General features: G+C 39.6%; 1 protein-coding gene across 1 annotated transcript; it reads right to left on the bottom strand.

The window, feature by feature from the left end:
• Positions 1-425: 425 nt before the first annotated feature.
• LOC134669447 (lon protease homolog, mitochondrial) lies at positions 426-23,288 on the bottom strand. Its single transcript, XM_063527020.1, has 16 exons — positions 22,761-23,288; positions 21,415-21,546; positions 20,364-20,493; positions 18,984-19,281; positions 17,382-17,511; positions 16,541-16,681; positions 15,837-16,000; positions 14,667-14,896; positions 14,276-14,468; positions 12,137-12,324; positions 10,727-10,902; positions 9,656-9,821; positions 8,875-9,061; positions 8,127-8,313; positions 3,969-4,115; positions 426-574 (listed from the first exon to the last, which is right to left on the bottom strand). The coding sequence occupies exons 1-16, from the start codon at positions 23,163-23,165 to the stop codon at positions 545-547; spliced, it is 2,904 nt and encodes a 967-aa protein (XP_063383090.1). The 5' UTR covers positions 23,166-23,288; the 3' UTR covers positions 426-544.
• Between the last annotated feature and the right edge of the window lie 94 nt (positions 23,289-23,382).

Below are 23,382 nucleotides of genomic sequence, written 5' to 3'. Positions count from 1 at the left end.
ATATACCTTGAGCGCCCTCCAGACTATGCGCGTGAATCGCGGGCGAAGCCGCGAACGCGAGTGTGGAGTCTAGTTCGCTGATATGCGAAATCGACTCCAGACTCGCGTTCGCGGCTTCGCGCCGCGATTCGCGCACGAGTGTGGAGCGGGCTTTGCGTGCGTTTTGTACGCGCAAGTAGCTCGAGCTTTTTCACTTGCTCTAGCCACATGCTGTGTGCACTTAAAATAATTTTAAGTTTGATTTTAAGCTTGCTGCAGCGTTCATCTCAACCTGCAGAATATCAGTAATTTTCAATATCTTACGTAGAAATTTGGAATATACTCCGTAGTTTAACTATTTTGGACGACTTTGAGAATGCAAGATATTGCTCATTTACTGCTACTTACCGTTGGCCACAGCAAAGGAACACAAAATAAAATGTAAATACAAGTTAAAATCTTTAATTGAAGTCTCCTCACATATAATAAACAGAGTTAAATGGTTGTTACTTCGCGCTGTTGTAGCATGGCGTGACTGATAGTCGTTGTCGTGGTTAAACCGTAGTCAGTTGATGGCTTCCAACTCACGTTGGAGCTGTGAACAAAGTTAGATTTTCTTGAGCTTGAAATTTTATGGAAGGGTATCTATCAGAAGCGTTACAGTACTCGTTTATAAATATAGCTCTTTGTCACCGTCCTCAAATAACTATACTTGGTCAAGCAGATCTTGTCAGTAGAAAAAGGCGGCAAATTTGAAAAATGTAGGCGCGAAGGGATGTCGTCCCATAGAAAATTTGAATTTCGCGCCTTTTTCTACTGACAAGATCTGCTTGACCAACTATATATGAACTATATCCCACATATGTATAACCCACAGCCGTTACCCCGGCTACACACGTTAACTATAAATCGTAGCGATTAATCTGTGCAGTCCGATTTGCGAAGTTTTATCTACCGTGTGTATGACAAATCGTTACGATAATGTATGTATGTATGTATGTATGTCACTTTATTGCACATAAACAGGTTTACATAAAATGGACAAAAACAAAACAAAAATAAAAATGTTATGTACAAAGGCGAACTTATCCCTAAAAGGGATCTCTTCCAGCTAACCTTTGAGAAAATGCGAAAGGATCAGATACTAACAGGTGAAAGACAATTTAATATGGACAAATAGCACTATGAGAATTTTGGATACACATAAAGGACGACGAGAGCAAATAAGCACTTAAAGAAAAAAAAAACAGTACTAGGTACATATTAATAAATAGTATAAATACGCATAAACTATAAACATACCTATACATATATATACTTAGACATATACTTACATAAAATACACATATACATATATGTATACATAAACATATAACCTATATATAAATATATATATATATACATATAAAGTATTCAGTTCTAACTACATCAGGAGTCTAATAACCACAACTTTTTCAACTTCTCCTTGAGTGAGGCAACAGATTGCGATTTCCTTACATAATCGACAACGATTTGTCATACCACGGTAGATAAAACTGCGCAAATCGGAGTGCACAGTTTAATCGCTACGATTTATAGTTACGGGTGTAGCCAGCATTAGGCGGGTATGGCACATGTTCGAAATCTAGACGTAGGTATGCTTGCACACGGAGCATTTAACTAGCACACTGTGCAGTTTATATATGTCGGCGGCTGATCGTAATGTTCCTGTGTAATGTTTTGACGATAGTCACACTAAACCAATATATAGGTAGGATAGGTTTGTTAGGTTACTTCAGATGCCCGAAGGGCAAACTGCCCAGAAATAGGGCTCAGGGAACAAGTCAAAGATTTTCACGTTTCACGATATGCCTGATCTTACGATCGGCCGCCGACATAAACATCGTGTAAACAATGGTTCGACAAAGCGTGCGATTTCGTTTACTCGAATATGCAAGTAACCTGAGCGACCATTTCCAATGAAAGTAAATATACATGCGCCGCGTGCAAGCATTTAATGTGGAGTACAGATTTTATAACTTTCAGTATAATTATGTGAACTAGGGAATAAAAGGGAATGAGATCTATGAAAACCATATTATAGAAAATACTTATTTATTATAAAATACTTAAAGCAACTTTACTTAACTACACATACATAACGATCGTACATTCCCATATTCGACAGAAAACAGCATATAATAATAATAACAACTCTACATAGTCTAAAATTCTAAATATATTTCTCAATAACAAGTACAATCTAATGAAACATGCTAGCCGCAACAGACGAGCCTATAGCCTATTTAATAGGTACACTTTGTGAAACATTAAAAAGGATTTTTTTCCAGTTAGCTGATTTTACACGCCAACTGATTTCACTGCTGCTAATACAATTAAGAGCAATGTGCCCTCTCGCGATATCGACAACTTGCAATTCTTCTATATAGCCGTAAGGCCACGTCTGTCACGGCTTTGCACTTATTTTGATCTACAATATCTACATCAGTGTCTACATTACAAAAATGCAGTCTCAAATGAATTATCAGGACTTTTTTGAACATAGTATGTACATATATCAGCAAATTATATAAGCACAGTTGTAGTGTTTAATTGTTTTCCATCGTATTTTCTCGGAAACGTTCGTATTTGTCATGCTACTTCAGTCAACCTCAGTACTTTTTGTACCGAGACTGGCTGAAATAGCAAGACACGTTCGTACGTTTCCGTGAAATGACGATGGAAAATAATTGCACTACATCTATACAAGTTATAAATAAATATAAATTTACAAATATTGTAGGTATACATAACAAATGGAATAATTACATACTTAAAATCTAACTTTTATAATTAGCCTATATTCTACATTATTCGATATTATGAACATGTCGCCAACTTATTTTTGCTTAGAGAATTTAGCTTCGTCGAGGTATTATAACATGTTGATCGTATGTGTTGCGTGCGTTACGTTACACATTAAAAGTATTAAAAGTTTTAGAAGCAAATATTCAGTCCGTTTACGGCAGTTTGCATATGTCGCTTTTTTGTCAAATACATACAATAAGCAGCAGAAATGGCTAAGCAGTTTAAACTCACTTGCACGGTCTTATTTCCAAATAAAGTTGCTTATTGAATTTTAAACACCTACACCTCTTAGCAACTTCTGTTGCTCACTTTACGTACTTGTATCTGAAATAAACGCTAATGATTTTTTGTCGGACATGACTGAACCAGATAACAATATATAAGTACATACATTTGACATTTCTGGTCGAAAAGGGTGCCTGATATCTTTGTAATTAGCTTGCCCACTACAAATATCAACAAAATAAATTCGTGACCGTTGGATTTGTTAATATAGATCTCAAGTTCATAACTACTGATTAATGATTCGAATTCGAATTTAGATTTAAATATTAATAATTAAGCCGTGATCCACTACCGCCTGCAAAATGTAAAGAGGAAAAGAGCAAGAATGATTACTAGCGTCATGCGGAACTAGGGTTACCAGATACAAATTTAGAATTTCCTGTCAAAATTCCTGATTTCCGAATACTTTCCCTGGCATTCAAATTTTTGACCACGACGGGGGGGGGGGGGGGGTCTAGCCGTTAGCGATGGCCACACCCGTTTGAGCCGATATTATAGCCGCGTTTTATTTATTTCAGTGTGATTAAATTTATTATTTGTATTAATTTAAGTAAATAAAAAGGTACTTCATAAAAAAGTCTATCAAATCAAAAAATTCCTGACATTTTCGTGTTCCGTCCCCATTCCTGACAAAAGGCCAAAATTCCTGACATGTCAGGAAAATTCCTGTCATCTGGTAACCCTATGCGGAACGCCTTATTAGAACCCAACTCTGTGTGTAACCCAACTGTTATGAATCCGTAGAGGTATTTAGGATGAGAAATTCGCCTATCATAAACGGACTAGCAGCGTTTCGTCCGGCAATACATCCCCCTAGCCAAAGTAGTGGCGCAGTAGACCGCGCACGTATATCAGACCTGCTCGTCCAGCGCCACGCGGAACACGTCCTCGTAGTCGCTGACGAAGTGCACGTCGATGTCGTCCTTGATGAACGACGGGAGGTCGTCGAAGTCGCGCCGGTTCTCCTCGGGGAGGATGACGCATTTCACGCCGACTCGCTTCGCCTGTTAAACACGGAACAGTAAGTTTTTGGCGCCATTGATGAATATGACTAGGAAACATACATGATACTAATATGTGACGTTCCACGGGAAAAGGTACCTTATGAGGGTTTCTAGTTTCGGAGATATGAAATGTTTTGTAAAGAGGTGAAAAAATGCTCAATTTTTTTTTATTGTGTGATCTGAAACCTTAATGCGTAACGTTTGTTTACCTGTTTTTATTTTTGTTATAAGTTAGTTATAAGCCTAGTAATGTCGTCTCAGAGTTTAGTCGAAAAGGTACCTTATGGAAAAAAGATTGAAAATTCCCAAAAAAACTAGTCAATACGGGAAAAGAAGTTTGGTAGAGGACTGTATTAGCATTCTGCAAAACTAATTTGATAATTTCAGTTCTGGTTGGGGCGCCTAGCAAATATTATAACCGTACATCGACCGACATTACAAATCCAAGTAGCCTGCTATTATACCAAAGTTACTCTCGTCAAGTCTTTCTTAACTAGTATAATCTTCATTTGGTTTGGTCGCATGCAATAAATCAGCCATTGGTTTGCTGAAAAATGCCAATACCCGACGCATTACCTTATGGAATATCTGAGGTCATTGAACCTCAATGCCGCTTGTCTTCAATGGCAACCAATATATATTATTGATAAGAAATAGACTATTTATACCATCTTTACCCCAAAATATTATTAGTTTATCCTAACTGTTCCATCATCATCATGCCTCATCATGTAACTTAACCACAAGGTACCTTTTCATTACATACAAATTATTGGTCTTTTTTAAGATTATTATGACGAAGAACTAATTAAATTTGTGGCAGTTTAATGTAAATTAATATTTTCTATTCATAAAAGAGAAACTTCAATGTGATTGATGTTTTGTAGTGATGTATTATTAGATTTATTTCCATAAGGTACCTTTTCGTAAATGTATGGAGCAAATACTGTAATTGCTATGTAAGTTTAAAGTGGCATAAGGGGTTAAATATAGTATTTAGTTGGGGTTTTAGGATTTATTTCATTTGAATGACAGAATTTCTTTCATATGTGCTCAGAAAAATTGATTGTGTGTTACATTAAAAGTAAATATATTCAATTTTCTGATTTTATATGAAAAAGTCAGAAAATACATTTTCACCTCTAAATCGGTATTGTTTTTTGCTTAAACTGTCTCTCACTGTCGTTTTCTAATAGATACAATTTAAATCTTGAGAGCTCATTGCAATCAATCGTGAAAATGAAATAAAACTTTATTTTCAAGAGATTGGTTAGTATACACATAAATCAGTCGATATCAAAGGTTTCTATTTGCATTACAGAACAAGTCGCAACATTTTTTAAATCTCAGATATATAAGGTATTATTATTTATAGTCAACTATGTAACTTACTTCAGGAACATAGTTTTTTAGGCGGCTAAACTTAAAACTTCTCTATCGTAAAGTTGCTCATTTCACAACATTATTTTCAAAAAATCATATCTCTGTAACTACGCAACTTAGAAGGTTGATCTTTTGTGTTATCGATAGCTTATTTATTGTAGATTACTGGGGTATACATAACTCCATACCCGCCATAAGGTACCTTTGCCCGTGGGACGTCACATATCATCTTTATTGTTTTTTCACAATAAGCACCTAACTTACACTACATTGACCTAATAACACGAAATACCTAAGATACAAGTATTAAGTTACTTAGTTTAGGTATTGATGTTAAATAATGTTAGAGCCAGTTACAATAATTGCTTACAAGATCTTTTATTTTATGTTTACTTTTCTAAACCACTGTGATTGTACATTTATATTATTTAAGTAACTATTTAAGCGTATTATGATTGTTTTAATTTTTGGATATTTTTCAATGAAATAAATTTTATCTTATCTTATCTTATGAGTTGCTTAACTTCAAACTCGGGTAAAACCATCCGTCAGACGATGCGATTAGGGTTTCTGGTTTCTCGAACTTTTTAATTTCTCGAGGCACGGGAATTCTCGACCAAGATTTCTCGAGTTTCTCGAGTATCTCGAGAAATTTTGAAAGCTCCAAAAAACAACATGTTATTTGATTTTTTTTGCTTTTTTACAAATCAAACTCGTAGGAATCGTAGGTGAGATCAATAATCAAACATATGGTACATTTTTAGTCACCATAAATTGCACTTAATAATCAAAAATACAACAACAAAAAAACTATAGGTGCACGTGATTAGCGACCTCACGTACCCGAGTGCTCCTGGGGAGTTCTGTTACCCGCAAGGAGGGTGGGTGGGACAGGATTTTCTGCCTCTGGCTTGCCTTAGCCGGCCGGCCAGAGTGGAGTCGTTAGAGCTATAAGCTCCAGGGGTGGAAGTGAAATATGCATAAGACGCGAGTTGGCACAGTGGCTGTTAACAGCCACTGGGTAGAAAGCGGCGCACACCTCTCGACACCCCTGAGCCGCTCACACCGGTGTTGCCCTTGAGCCATCCTAGATGTCGCTTTTTTGTGGGGGCCCATCTTGTGAGGGCGAGTCACCGTCTGCCGGAAATAAAATTGCATACCGTTTTATTAGGCAGGCGTCCGGTTTTTTACCCCATAGCTCAGTACTAGTCCATCGCTTTCACCCAATAACCTAGTTCATTTTAGATTTCATCAACTCTCAATACGTGATGTGTTATGCTATAGTGTATTTCTTTAGGTATTCAACAAAATGTAAACAAACCACAATATGGTATTTTATCAGGCAGCAATATTCAAGTCAATAAATTTTGTATTAAAAAACTCGATGTGACACAACTTTTAACAGAAATTTTACTACGTAATATTAATTACTCGTACTTACTCAACGTAACAATAAAGCTGTTAAAATTGTAATATTTTGCTAATAGGAATATATCGGGATTATTTGATTTATCAATATTAATTTACTTTTGTAATATTTGTTATTACACTTATTACATGGTCCTATAATTCGTTACAATTTTTTTTAAAGCGTTTTTCAATAAAAAAGACACTACATGAATGTCATGAATATGTAGTTCAAAAGTTTCAAAACATGAAAATCGGTTAAAGCTAGAACGACAGGGGACGGATCACGGTAGTTTTTTATTTGGATGGTAATAAATGTTTTAAGTAGGTTCCTACCCTACCTGAAAATGTAAGAAAAACATTGTTCATATTTATTTAACTACCTAAAGAAATACATCATAGACACATCATGTGTTTATACGCGTGTTTTATTTTACTTATTAGTAGAGATTTATTTCTCGAGTTCTCGAGGCATTGAATATATTTTTCCCGTCTCGACTTAGGACAAATTTCTCGAGATTTCTCGCCTCGGGAATTCTCGAGCAGAAACCCTAGATGCGATTACGGTATTAAGAAAAGGTAATAGGGATAGATATTTGCTGAGAGGGTCGAATGGATTTACCAGAGGTTGAAGTTAAGCGACACCCACTCATTTTGCAACTCTTTCTGCGGAATGATTTCCTTGACATCTGCTTTCAACGGACTATTTTTAATTAAAATGTACACACTTAACCGCCTACTTGTGTGGTTTACTGACGCGCCGTCGCAGTTGTAAGTGTTGCAGCCACAAGTGCGTACGTGGTCTAAGGAATTTAGAAATCGCTGTCTTATATGGATCCGTGTATTCGGTTCGGTAAGGGCACAAAGTAAACTCCCCCCTTCTTATTCCTGCCCACACGCGGAACACGCGGCCCGTGAGCGAGAGTCCCCCCATCATGAGCTCACGTACGGGGCGAGTAGCGGCGTGGTCGACGGTCCCTGGGCAGGCCTATGGTACTCTCCCGCGTGACCTCGGATATAAACCTACGCGGCGCCTACCGTTGGCGAAACAAAGCCCGTAGGCTGCCACACGTTCTCACCGCCGCGCTTGATTTTTGTATGAGAGCTAAGTATGTGTCTTATATAATCTGTGCCATGGGTTTACTTACCACTACAATATCTATAGGCGTCGCGCTTTCGGGAACGTGCAGACGAATCTAATAATGTATAACCTGCACTTACCGCTATGATCTTCTCCTTGATGCCTCCTACGGGTAGTACACGTCCCGTGAGCGAGATCTCGCCCGTCATGGCGAGCTCCCGTACGGGGCGGCGTAACGCCAGTGACAGCAACGCCGTGGTGATGGTGCAGCCGGCCGATGGACCGTCCTTGGGCGTCGCGCCTTCGGGCACGTGCAGATGGATGTGACTGGAACAACCAAATTGTATGTAAGACTACAAAGTATACATATAAATAACAATAAACAACGCAAGCAAAATTTCGGACAAGATCGTATACCTAATATTAACTTTTTTGTCGATAACGCGGTTAGAACTCAATGGCTTAATCAACCTATTGCGACGCTCGACAGCATTACTAAATGCAATGAACAATTTACGATAGTTGAAAGCCTTAAACGAACCGATAAGAGTAAGACAAGGGTTAGTATCACATAAGACATAATTAAATAGTTGCCTTGCGTTTATAATTTGGAAAAGCCCTTGAACAAACTTTTTTTTTAAATAGAGGCCTTTGCCCAGCAGTGGGACACCACAACAGGCTAACTAAAAAAAAATGCGGAGCCCGGTTTCTTTCCGAATGCATAAGGGAAACGGGAAACGGAATGGGATGGGCTTTGTAGTCGTGCTGCGCATGGCTAATCGTCGTCTCTATGTAGAGAATCCGGATTCCCCCAGGATCCAGATTCCAGCGATATGGCACTGTACAGTGCCCTATGCCTGTAAAAAAGTTCTCAGCCAAGCGACTCACCTAGTATTGAGGAAAGTGTTGTCCGGATGGTGTTTGTGCATGTAGTTCCTCGCGACAGTGAGCGCGATGCGCGCGGACTCCTTCATGACGTCACCGAGGTGGCCGGTCAGCTCCAGCGAGCCCATCGGTGACTTGTCGTCTTGGTGCGCGTTGCGAAGTGCAGTTTCTATGTAGAGAGTGCTGCCACCTGTTGGCAATGATAGCCGGTTCATTTTACAAATTTTGCAATGGTTATTGAGCGTTATCTATGGTCAGCTGCTCCGCTTGCTGCACTATCTTGTAGAGTCACTGTACTCACCCATGGCGGTCCAGGCGAGTCCCATGACGACGCCGGGCGGCGTCACGGCGTACATGCGGTCGTGCTTGAACGTGGGCTTGCCGACCAGCTCGGACAAGTTGCTGTCGTCTACGGTCAGCTGCTCCGCTTGCTGCACTATCTTGTAGAGTCACTGTACTCACCCATGGCGGTCCAGGCGAGTCCCATGACGACGCCGGGCGGCGTCACGGCGTACATGTGGTCGTGCTTGAACGTGGGCTTGCCGACCAGCTCGGACAAGTTGCTGTCGTCTACGGTCAGCTGCTCTGCTTGCTGCACTATCTTGTAGAGTCACTGTGCTCACCCATGGCGGTCCAGGCGAGGCCCATGACGACGCCGGGCGGCGTCACGGCGTACATGCGGTCGTGCTTGAACGTGGGCTTGCCGACCAGCTCGGACAAGTTGCTGTCGTCTACGGTCAGCTGCTCCGCTTGCTGCACTATCTTGTAGAGTCACTGTACTCACCCATGGCGGTCCAGGCGAGGCCCATGACGACGCCGGGCGGCGTCACGGCGTACATGCGGTCGTGCTTGAACGTGGGCTTGCCGACCAGCTCGGACAAGTTGCTGTCGTCTACGGTCAGCTGCTCCGCTTCTTGCTTCACTATTTTGTAAGCAACTTTACGGGATATCTGTTAAAATGATTCATCATGTTCCAAGCGGTACAACTTTTTGCCACGGCTCAGGAAAGTCAGTGGGGCTAAAATGACCGTCCCTTTTAAAGTCACCGTGGCAAAATATACAAATATATCAGTGGCGGCGCGTCTAGATTGTTCGTAGGCAAGCCGTAGCTGAGTTGCCCTTCCTTTTATTCATAAGTTTAAAGAAAATAACCCAAGACCCTCAATATCAGACAAGCCGATGGGAATCGAGTTCTATGGACGCTCCGCCACTGAAATATATGTAGGTTCTATAGTATAAAATATGTAACCACTGTCTGCTTGTATTTATTATAATTCTAGCCTGCAACTCTCATATTTTACCGTGTTTACACGGAGACAATAACCATTCATCAAAGGTAAAACGATTATCGTCTTTAGTTAATCGATATCGCACTTGTAGTTAATATTGTTTTTTTTTTCGTTTGACTATAATCGTACGCCCGGGACGAGAAACCAGGCCGATGTAAACTGTGCTTACAGGTCTAATAAGTCTAAATTCAGTCTATTAATTCGATCATCGTTACTATAAGTAGCCAAGTACTTATAATGTTTAGGGTCGGTTGCACCAAACTGTTCGTATCGTTAAAGAGTTCGCTAAATTGTTATGTATGGAAAGTTTCATAGTAAAGCACCAGTGGGCGCCGGCTGACATTGATCAGTCTGTCAAATGTGGTTGGTGCAACCTGGCCTTAGTCTGCTGATTGCTGCCGCTACTTTTGCGGCAATTTGGGCCTTGGGGGTCAAAAATACTCTTGCTCATCAAACTACAGTTTTTCGCGATTTCAGCACAAGGCGTCACTACCTTCTGGACTCTATACCTCGGGACCCTCTAAGAGAGAATGAAGTAAACTACCTAAGATAATCTTGAAATATACCTTTTCTATATGTTTCTGCAGATTTCTGACACCGCTCTCCCGGCAGTAAGACTTGATGAGCGTAGTCAGCGCCTCTGACGTCAGATTCAGTTGTTCTTCAGTCAACCCACAGTTCTTGCGCGCCGTTGGCACCAGGTACTGCTGGGCTATTGCTAGTTTCTCCTCTGCTACGTAGCCTAAACATAAAACAAATTGAAAAAACTTCATCCGGATTTTACTTCTTCCACTTTTTAAAGTTGGTTAAAATTCTACAAGAATGTCTTTTCCCAATTCAGACTCCATCCATCCTATTCCCCAGCTTTTCGACCACATTGGCGGTACATATGAACAGAAACGCGGGACAGACTGATGACTACGTCGAGATAGTTGTCTAAGAATTTAGATTTTGCTCCCCATAAATTCTATAACGATCTATGTACAGTATCATTATCAGTCTAAAAGCAACTTTATATTGTATTCAATAAAGTCCACACTCACCAGACATATCAATGAGTTCTATCCTATCACGCAGACGTTCGGGAATTTGTTCCACCACGTGCGAACTTATAAACAGAACGCAGGACAGATCGATCGCTACGTCGATATAGCGGTTCATTTAGGGTCTGTCTATGCCCGGTGTCACTCTAAAAGTGACCTTATACACTATTCAATAAAGTCCACACTCACTAGACATATCAATGAGTTCTATCCTATCACGCAGACGTTCGGGAATTTGTTCCAACACGTGCGAACATATAAACAGAACGTGGGACAGATCGATCGGTACGTCGACATAGCAGTCCAGTTAGGGTCTGTCTATGCCCGGTGTCACTTTAATAAAGTCCACACTCACTAAACATATCAATGAGTTCTACCCTATCACGCAGACGTTCGGGAATTTGTTCCACCACGTGCGAACATAAAACAGAACGTGGGACAGATCGATCGGTACGTCGACATAGCGGTCCAGTTAGGATCTGTCTATGCCCGGTGTCACTCTAAAAGTGACTTTATACACTATTCAATAAAGTCCACACTCACTAGACATATCAATGAGTTCTATCCTATCACGCAGACGTTCGGGAATTTGTTCCACCACGTGCGAACATATAAACAGAACGTGGGACAGATCGATCGGTACGTCGACATAGCGGTCCAGTTAGGGTCTGTCTATGCCCGGTGTCACTCTAAAAGTGACCTTATACGCTGTTTAATAAAGTCCACACTCACCAGACATATCAATGAGCGTCATCCTGTCACGCAGAGGTTCGGGTATCTGTTCGACCACGTTGACGGTACATATGAACAGAACGATCGGTACCACGAGATAGTTTAAGGTGACATTTTCCTCCCCAGCAGTTAAAGGACGCTCTATGCCCAGTATCAATCTAGAAGCAACCTTGTACACTGTTTAATAAAGTCCACACTCACCAGACATATCAATAAGCTCCATCCTGTCACGCAGAGGTTCTGGTATCTGTTCAACCACGTTGGCGGTACAGATGAATAACACCCGGGACAAATCTATCGGTACGTCGAGATAGTGGTCTAGGAAGTTGGCGTTTTGCTCCGGATCCAGCAGTTCTAGGAGGGCTGAGGATGGATCTCCGTGGACACCCCTGTGGATACGTCAAATGTTAATCAATCGGCCAAAGAACTGCACTGGTGCCTAATGGTTTAGAATTTTAGACAATGAAAGTGAGTGCGGGCACAAAATAAATAATAGTACTAGGTACTAAAGGTTCACTCTCAACAAAACTTGTCTATTGCGTACGACAGATATGACCGCAAGGTGGCGCAAGTGCGAGCAGGCGTCCATTCCGTAGCGGTGCGCGGCAACTACTACTGCTAGACACCAAAATTGGTGTGGCCCGCATGTACTTGTAGCGACGCTACGAAAATGCGGAGTGAGCCACGCCTGGTGCATCAGGTGTCAGTTTTCACAAACATTTTTGAGGCTCTTTGGTAAATTTCCTGAGAATTTCTTTTGCGTGAAAAAAGTGGGCATTCGAACAAGTGACTATCATTGACTGAGCGTTAGCGAAGGTCTCCGTTTCAGCTTGGACATATATGCTTCCGTATGTCCGGATGTTCTCGCCTACAGATCGCATTACTCAACCGATTTTTGTGAAATTTTATTGGGTTTACCCTTGAATTGCCGACAGACATTTCATCGAATGTTATTTCGAAGACAACGTTTCAAGTATTTTCATTTCATCGACAAGTTATTGCATCGAAGAATCGATACTAGTAAATTTAAATCGGGGACTTTTAATTGGTACTTGAGTTATTTTGTATATAGTTTATATCGTGGTATTTCTTTACGGGTTTTCTTATTTCATTTTGTATTGTATTTAATAAAATTTATTACGCGTAAAATTACTTCAATTTGTAATATTTCGTTATAGAAACTACACGCAGTCATGTCAGTCGGCTCAGACTGCGCGATTATAGCTATGTGGGTAGTTTAAGATATAAAATTATATCTGGACATACATAATTTTGAGAAAGCCGCAGTTTTAGTTAAGTTTGCACTCTAATTTTGAAGATATAATTTTACAAGGCTGCCATTTTCATTTTGGCCAAATTATAAATAGGTTGGTAACAATAATTTAAGCCGTTCATTTCTGTGTTGGGTCGCAGTTCTAACCTAACCTAAACCTACTTTGAAAGCCGTTCGTTTCTGTACGGGGTCGCAGTTCTAACCTAACCTAAACCTACTTTGATAGCCGTTCGTTTCTGTGGGGTCACAGTTCTAACCTAACCTAAACCTACTTTGATAGTTGTTCGTTTCTGTGTGGGGTCGCAGTTCTAACCTAACCTAAACCTACTTTGAAATCCGTTTGTTTCTGTGTGGGGTCGCAGTTCTAGCCTAACCTAAATCTAAAATTCTTACAACAGAAAAATGTATAAATGTATAGTACGACATATAAAAATGTATTAAAGTAATACGTCGAACAAATGAATTGCAATGTTTAGTAGTTGTGCCAATTAAAATAATTTGAAACGAATTAGCGATCAAGTAATATTCGTTAAATAGTATTTCTACGCAGTAAGAAAAATTGAAATAAATAGTATATGAAACAAAATAAATCCAAACAATATTACTAGTACTATTGTTTCGATGAATCGTTGTCGATGAAATAATATTCGATGAAAAGTTTGTCGGCAAAACAAGGGTACACCATTTTATTGAGCAGTTTCCAGAAATAAATAGTTTTGTTTGTGCCATTTTGGAGCCATTGGGATTCGCGAGGTCTACAGCTCACAGAGCCACTAGTTTAGTAACGAATAAACACTCATTAACTATAGTTCGTTTTTTTTAGCATTAAAAATCAGGTAAACAATCTTGATGTGTCTTTTAATTGAAAAACACATTTTAAAAATAAGTTACGGCAAATATGTAACAATTATGAATCTAATACGATCATTTATATTCTTCTGCTTTCATAAGTAATAGTTTTTGAATTTTAAAAAGCGTTTTTCAATTAAAAGACGTGTCAAGATCGCTTACCTTCTTGCAAGTTCTTTCTAATGCTAAAAAAAACGAACTATAATATAGGCACTCACTTGCCAATCTTGTCGACCTCATCAATAAGAACCAGTGGGTTCTCAGTGCCAGTCTTCTTAAGGCACTGCACCAGCTTGCCCGGCATGGCGCCGACGTAGGTGCGGCGGTGACCTTTGACCTCGGCCACGTCGGTCATACCGCCCACGGAGAAACGGAAGTATTGTCGGTTGAGCGCGCGCGCTATTGAGCGGGCTGGAAAAAACAATGGGAACAAATGATTAAAAAAACAGAATTTATTTGAAACTCTAATGATAATACATAAGCATTTTAGTGCATTTTTGACGCGTAACTTGGTCAATCTCAGATTGCATATAAATATCTGCGTCACGCCAGTAGTCAAATTATTGTAAAAAAAAAATATAAAATAAAATGAAATGCTTTTATACCAACCTATACTAGTCTTGCCTACTCCCGGCGGTCCGTGGAAGCAGAGTATCTTGCCTTGCGTACTGCCTTTCAACTGCGACACCGCTATAAACTCTAGGATACGTTTCTTAATGTCCTCCATGCCGTAATGGTCCTCGTCTAGTATCACTTGGGCGTCTTTCAGCTCGAGGTTCTCTTTGGATGTGATGCCCCAGGGCAGGGACGTCAGCCAGTCCAGGTAACAACGGGTCACACTGGAAAGTTAATAGTTTTTATTATACTAGTTCAGGGGTCTCCAAACTTTTTTACCTGAGGGCCATATTGCGCCTCAAAATTTTTGTGTGGGCCACCGTCGGCGCCGAGGGGGGAAGGGGGGGTTGTATCTGGGGTTGCTGCTGTTAGGGCTGAACACCTGGAGCCGGGCTCCCGCGGGCCGGATTGGAGAGCCCAGAACTAGTTCATCACAAGGAAGAGTTTTGGCAGAATGGTGTGTCAACTTTAGTCTTTTCCGCGGTTGAATTTTTGATCACCCAATAGCGGGGCCAGTGGGCGTTACTTGAAACTATAAACGGTTTGTCGTATTTTAAGTTAACTGGGTACAATTTAAGAAGTCGCCATACACTATTATTCTAAATAAATGTAAAATTTTGCGCTGAAGCGTTGGTACTGGCTGGTGGCTCTTACAGCATAGCGGTAAGAGCGTGCGACTTTCAATCAGGAGGTCGCGGGTTCAAACCCCGGCTCGTACCAATGAGTTTTACGGAACTTATGAACGAAATATCATTTTTGATATTTACCAGCGCTTTTTGGTGAAGGAAAACATCGCGGGGAAACCGGACTAATCGCTTTCGCAAAAACTAGTGCTTATTACTTGCGCCAATTCTTGGGATTAGTTGCTAAGCGGACCCCAGGCTCCCATGAGTTGTGGCAAATGCCGCGACAACGCGAGGAATAAGAAAAAGAAGAAATGTAATCAGTGACAAAACAAACACTAGTGCCCTACTAGTCAGTTAAAACAATAACATCTATCTAAAAATCATCACTGTTGATCAATTCGTAATTACACATAACCATAAAACAACCTCTATCACTAACTCAATAGTACATTTCGGTTGCATCGAAGGTAAAAGTAATTATTTCATGTAAATTTTTTACAGCTATCGCAACCGTATGTTTTTAAAAGTAAATACTCACTTGAACTCCGAGCTGTGGCTCTCAAGGAAGTTCATCTTATTAAGTTCTTCGTCTATAACCGTCTGCACGGCGTCCGGTACGGTCTTGCCGGCCAGTCGCTCGCGGAACTTATCGCCTATCGCGTCCTTGTCGTCCTTTTCTAATCCTAGCTCTTTCTTTATTACCTGAAAAAAAAAGTAATAGTACTAATAGTCCACAGTGACAACTCGTAAACCTTATTGCAAAGGCATAAGGGCCACATTCAGTGCCAGCGCGAGCTACGCGCTACGAGCGTAGCCGATAAGGGCTTGTGCACAAATCACGCGAGGTCCGATGGGGGAGGGGGGGTCACGAAAAAATCACGATAGATCACGTTGGGGGAGGGGGGGTATAAGAAAACCTCACGTGTATTTTTCTACAGTGAACGAAACTAAGAAAAAAAAACGTCAAAAAGTAGCCGAAAACACCTCGCGTGATTTGTGCACAACCCCTAACATGAGAAAACCCGTATGTAGCGAAAAGCGCCAACGAAGAGAGAACCCTCCTAGCGCGCCGTGAATGTGTTTGCAGGCATATGACAGGGGCATGATAACTCTCGGGAAAAAATGGAAGAAATTTGAACCTTATGCAGTTTTATTTTAAGTTCAAATTTCTTCAACAAAATATCCCGAGATATCAACGTCTTCCCGCCGTGTACCGATTTAAGAGTATAAAGATTCTCGTACCTTTAGCTGTTCATGAAGTATGTACTTCCGGTGCTGTTGCTTAACTTTCTCCTCGACCTCTTTGCCTATCTTCTGTTGCAGCTTCGATAGCTCGTACTCTTTCTTAAGCAGCGATAGAGACATCATCAACCGCTTCGGAATCTGAGAACATACATAATATAGCGCAGCCATTCTCAAAGTGTGTTCCGCGGAACACTAGGAACCAAAGCCTCCGTTGGAGTTCCGCGAAAATATACTTGTAATAATAAGAAAAAAACCAGTTCTTCTATAGGTATATCTGGTCCACAGTGATGAACGAAAATTTTTAATTTGGGGTTCCGTCAAATATTTCGCTTGCCGAAAGGGTTCCGTCACCAAAAAGGTTTGAGAACCGCTGATATAGAGCAAGGTACGAAATTTCTAACAATAAATTATGCCTTTGGCTTATCGCTTTGAACGCAAAGCCTATTGGGTGCGGTGCATCATAGTGAAACATGTCGGAATGCACGAAGATTGATATTGGGTTGTAGCCGCGCAAGTCAGTTGACGTCTTTAGCGGTCAAGGAGTAAAAGACGTATCACGTCAAAATCAGGCATGTTGCGGATGCGTTATATTTAATAAGCAGTAACTTGTCCGACTTTTCTGGATCTAGACGATTTCTTTATAGGTCATGACGAAATTACCTAGCACTTACGCCGTCGCTTAAACGTTCCCTTACCGACTTGTTGGACATCCGCATCCGCATTAAACTCCACATCGATTTTATGCGCATGCGGATTTTGAAAATAATGCGACGGTTCCGCGGTTGCGGATGCGGATATTCGTAAAATCCCTGGTCAAAATCATCAAAATGTAACTCACGTCCATCTCCTCGAGAATAGCCTGCAGCTCGGCAGGCTCGGCGCCTGTGAGGGCGGCGCCGAGGTCACTCAGGTACACTGGGTTGTCTACCACCCTTTGCCCTTGTGCCAACATGTGGTGTAAAGATTCCCTGTGAAATAAGGAAGATTTACTAGCTTAGGTTGGTATTCCATTTGTTCAATATCTTTGTCCAATGTGTATTGCATCATTTGCATCTCACATTTTGCTTAATGATAAATCGAGACACAATGCACAATATGCACATTGGACCAAGATATTGCACAGGTAGGTGGAACACCAATCTTCAATAGGAAGGAAATATTCTTATTTAAATAGACCTCATAATCACATTATTGTTGGGTCAAGAATTTGAAGTATGGGTAAATTAAGTTAATTTTTTTAATGAAAACTCAATTTAAAAAAAATCATTGTATTTTATGAAAGGCTCAAATTAAACTTGAAACAAAGTGTATAGCCACCTGCAATAATATGTCACATAACGAAGGCCGCAAAAATATCCGACAAGATCTTATTTGTAGAGCCATAAGAGCTTGTCACATATTTTTGAGGCTTTCGAAGAATAACATACAGTGAAACCTGGATAAATGAGATCTCAAGGGACGAGCAAATTTGTCTCACTTAAAGAGGTTTTCCACTTACCCAGGTTCCCAGTTAGCCAGGTACAGATAAATTTCTGTCTCATTTACAGAGGTTTCCATTAATAGAGGTTAGAATAGAGTATATTTCAGTTATAGAGGTGGTTAATAAGGTATTTAATAATTAATATCTTTAAAACTAAATAAGGTAAAATAATCCTTGTCCCTAAATATGTTTTAAGCCTGTTTAAATATTTCTTTGAATTTATTTTGAATAATTCTCCAATGGATAGATATATCAAAATTAAATTAAATTTGATACGGACTTCATTGCGTATTAGAAATTTAATCAATGAAAATTAATGTTTTCGTGTTACTTATCAAAATTTCAGCTTTCGTTTCGGTAGTACATATTAGCTACTTAGATAAATTAACTAAATCAAAGTTTGAAGTTGTTTAGACACAATTAGGCAAATGCGGAATTTGTAGATAGACTAAAAGTTAGTAAGAATACGGAAATCGTTCAATGAAGTCCAAGTTAGAGAGGTCATAGATTGACGTTATCTCAGATACAGAAGTCAATTCCCTATAAAATTCTAAAAAACAATTAGGAAAATATAATCTTATAAAAATATAGTATCAGTAAAAGAGGTAAAATACACTCTCCGTCTCACTTATAGAGGTAAATGTGACTAAAATCACAATAACGAATCCCAGTTATAGAGGTTCGTTTTTTCTCAGTAACAGAGGTAATTCAGTGCTAAAGTGTCGGGACCGCACCATGAGTCCCAGCTATAGAGGTTTCTCACTTAGCCAGGTCCCACTTAACCAGGTTTCACTGTATTATTGCAGGTGTCTGTCAATGTACAGACACCTTCAATAATATCAATATAGTCTACCTATATAATAATATTAATATAGGTTCCATATGCACTACAATAAGTGCATATGGAACCTTACTAGTGTAAAACTGCCTTCACTTTGGGCGAATGAAAAAACCACTCACCTGTACAAAGGATTCAAGTTGATAATATCCCTGATAGTCTTAATAACTTCCTGTGTTAACGCTTTCACTTCCTCCGTCTGCTGGAACTTCTCATGCATCAGATTCTCAACTTTCACCATCATAACTTGATCCGGAACCTTCTTCTTATCCTCCGTCTGTGTCTCTGGGTCCTTGGGTTCTTCGGCGACTGGTTTTTGTTTTCTTGTGTTCCTGTGCTTGCGGCGGCGGCGCTCCGCGTCGGATTCTTCGCGGGTGACGTTAAACTCAACGTTAAACACGGGAAACTTTAGCTTCATTTCTGAAATGATACCGGATCATTTCAGAAATGAAGTATTATAACTATCAGTAAAGTCATGCACGCCTCATTTAATGCAGTACAACTCCGGTTCGCTGCCTAACCATTTGAACGCCACGGCTTTAGTGCGCGCAAAAGTTTATATATCGGGATAGCCGGCTACAGAGCCGCGCGCGTTAGTTGACGTATTTGGCGGTCAAAGGGTTAAATTAGCGCCCGTTTTACGCGTTGCGTTACAAGCTCAACAGCTGACATACAATAACGAACATTATAACCCTAATGAAAAAAAAATGGCGGTTACATACTTTTCGGTTGATAAGAAGTTTATGACCTATGGGTGAGCTATTTTTGTCGATTTCGGGGACAGACCCAGTAATAGGTGCCGAGGGTCATACCATTAAGGGTCTCCCTACGGCCCACATATATTGACGCGGAGTCGGCAAAAGCCCATAGAAAAAAGTCTACGCGAGTTGCCGAGGCAAGCTGAGCCGAATGACGTTACGTCTTTTTGGCTCTTATTACGCAGACATAAAGCTTTTCACTATCCGCTGTCGACGGTTTCGCGTCGATATATCGGTACTGCTTTGAAAAAAAAACTCGTATCTTGTTCTGCCAATCAAAATCGAAATTGAAAAATCGCATAACTCTGCTTTTCTAACTTTACTTTTTTTTCGTGCACTACCTTTGTTTGTTGACTTTTGTTTGAGTTCTACATTTCCTGCTACCCAAAGGTTGTCTGGAAGAGATCGCTTTTTAGCGATAAGACCGCCTGTTGTTACCGCGTTCTCTTGTTCCATTAAAATTTCTTTGTAGTTTTACATGCATGTAAAATGTATAATTATTGGTGCAATAAAGAATATTTACTTACTTACTTTTCCTATAATCTATTACGACAATAGTTTGAGACTATGAACATAATAAACGTACCAACATAATACTTAAGCTTGGGACTATGTAATTTCAGGTATTGTCACATTAAATAAGCTGTTAGCTAAGACATTAGAAGTGGAGGTATACAATTTTATTTTTATTGCGCTTTGGGATAGATTATTTTGGCTCAGGTGTAGTTAGTGGATTGTACATACCGGCAGGCCCCACTTCAATCTCCTCCTCAATGAACTGGCCGGTGATCTTTATTCTTCGGTGAGCCATCACCACCAGCCGCAGCTTGAAGTCCATGTCCTGCATCTCATGGATTTGGGCGAAGACACCCACCTGGTGAGGAACAGTATTACGAGTTCTTATAATTGGCTTCCTGTATCCTACTATAATTTCTTTGTTAATGTCATAACTTAGGGACGACTTTGACGCCTTCCTTAACAACTGGCCGAAGGAAGCGCTAAATCGGGAGTCATGGAGAACCAGGGGAGAGGCCTTTGCCCAGCAGTGGGACACACAAATAGGCTGAGAAAAAAAAATGTCATAGCTGCTCTGTTGGATCTCCAAATGAATAAAATAAAATGGTCACCTAATTGAATTTATCATACATGCAAAGAATTTTTGACACATTTTTTTGGCTGCTTTTTATTTGCCTGAAAACTTGTCGAATTTTCAAAAGGTTTGCAAATATAACCTGAACTTCATGAATTCTAAAGTCATAGTAAATAAATGGTTTTGGAAAAGAAGCATCATGAGAAACTATTAATTCCATCAGTTTATTATTTCAACTTTGGAGGTTGTAAAGCCTTAATACAGGACAAGTCTTAGTACGAAGAAAACTATAGGAATGCAAGATATAAATAAATATAGATTTTAATTCGTTTGTGGTGAGCGTTCCGATTGATCATCTAGCGACCTTCACCAAGGAGGAGTTTTGGACGAAGGGTGTCAAGTTTCGGCGGTTCCGCGGCCGGCTCCCTGACACTGCGGGGTTGCGTAATGCATCGCAGCTATAATGTGATTTGAAGTGTTTAGTTTTAAAATATATTTTTATAATATGTATGCTAGTTTTAAGGTATTTATGTATGGGCCACTAGTTGCCTGAAATAAAGATTTTCATTCATTCATTCATTCATTCATTCATAAATAAGACAAAGGGTAGGATTGCGAAAATTTCTACATATCATTTCAAATGGTTTCAAACTATAGAAAATAATAAAATTTACATCTTGTGTAAGTCCCAAATTAGTATATTACCTGGTGCAGATCGTCAAGGCTGGAGACCACGTCAGACTTCTCATCTTCCTTCTTGCGGAGGAAGATGCCAATGTACGGCTGATTGAGTTTCACTTTCCGTCTTATCAAGTCAATTAAGGCAGGATTTGAGATCTGTAATAGCATGAAACTGAATAAGTAGATAAGCAAAATGCAAATACATAAAATAGTAATATAAAAAAATATATATTTATTTCAAGGAATTAATATTCCAAGAGTACAGTGATTCCCACACTAGGCTCAGCCTAGGCTTTATTTCAGGTCTATCAGCCCATATTCTGTTAGTACACTGTGCTTAAAATATGTTAGTTGAGAACCTACATAAAATTATTAAAGCTACTAACATTAAAAATAAGAATTTTATTATATGACTGAGCAACTATCCAAATAAGTACAATATGTTTTCTTCTCACATAATTATGTCACTTATCTGGTCACCTTTAGACTTCATTGTTATCTATTTATGACCATGCATATTTTTTATCTTTATAGAGCCATAAATAATAAATGACTGCTATGAAATAGAACATGGTGTTTTACTACACCAAAGAACTACTAGTATACAGGTTGGAAAGATAAGTCGGGCCCTGGAGGGAAACTACCTTAAATCCTTAAGCTGGCTCATTTTACTTAAAGGAGACATTCCTTTATTTTTAAAAAGAAATAAAACTGCATTCAAAATATTTTTCTATTTTTCTTCAATTTGGCTTGTCTAAAAAAATCTTAAGTACTAAATATTAGATTTTATGAATATTTTGTATGACAGACGACTGTAAGACCTAATGTTTCTTGGAGAAATTTTATCATTAACATTAACTGTATCGACTAGTAGTAAGTGACTAGTAGTAATGCAGATTTGTTTCTTTTTCAAAATGAAGAAATGTCTCCTTTAAGTAAAATGAGCCGGCTTAAGGATTTAAGGTAGTTTCCCTCCAGGGCCCGACTTATCTTTCCACCCTGTATAATTATGTATATCCATTCGAGTGGCAAATATTACTTTAGATTTGTTTGAATTTTAATTTTTTGTCATTTACAGAAATTTAAAAAATAGATATTTCTGCTGCGGGAGTTTGCCAAACAAAAGAATGGCAATAAGATTCAAGTCACTCATTTATATAAGTTAGGGTTTGAGAACATCACCTAAACATATTGCAAAGAAATTCTTAGTTATAGGGACTACTTCCTACCCAAAAACTTGTGTAAAATAACAGGGATAGTATCCCATCAGTAGAATCAGTCAGTAAGCTGGTGATAGTGACAACAACAATTAATGTAAATAGTTTCTAATGTAAATCTACGATAACAATCAATAAACATATTGTAATCACCTCAATCAACTTGATGAATCTTGGAAACACAGGGTTCCTGTTAATAGCGATGACTGGAACCTGTGGCCACACCTCGGGCACGGCCACCGGCGCCGGCAGCTGGCTCGTGAACAGCGGGGTATCCTCCTTTAGCTCCGCATCCTCCTCCGGCGGGTCATTCTTGTTGCCCGTCGAAAATAACCTCACACTTCCCAATTGACGATTTAAAACCACAGCATTGTGATTAGCACTACACACGCGACTTCCCTGAACCCACAATCTACTTCTACCGCAACCCAACAAAGATTTATCGGCTGATTTACTGTGTGATGCAACTTTTGTTACGTTACGGGCTAAACGAGCGGAAGACTTTAAGTTCGGATTGAATAACACCGTATTCCGCAATAAAACACTAGCGCTATGCATTTTTTATGTTGTTAAAAGATTTGTAGTTGGTTTAATTGCCTTCTCCCATTTAAATTATTCAAAATCTAAGTATTTAAATGGAAATAGGTTATATTTCCAGACTTTTCAGAAGCCGAATAGATAACATTGACAGTGACATTGACAGTTCTAGGTATGTACAACATGGTTTCAATTCGAAGTACGAAATAAATGATTGTGCGCACGCAACAAGTAACTT

The sequence above is a fragment of the Cydia fagiglandana genome, chromosome 12, assembly GCF_963556715.1.
Source record: "Cydia fagiglandana chromosome 12, ilCydFagi1.1, whole genome shotgun sequence".
NCBI classification, from domain to species: Eukaryota; Metazoa; Arthropoda; class Insecta; order Lepidoptera; family Tortricidae; genus Cydia; species Cydia fagiglandana.
Note: the sequence above shows the minus strand (reverse complement) of the source record. Positions and strands in the feature narration are given on the sequence as shown.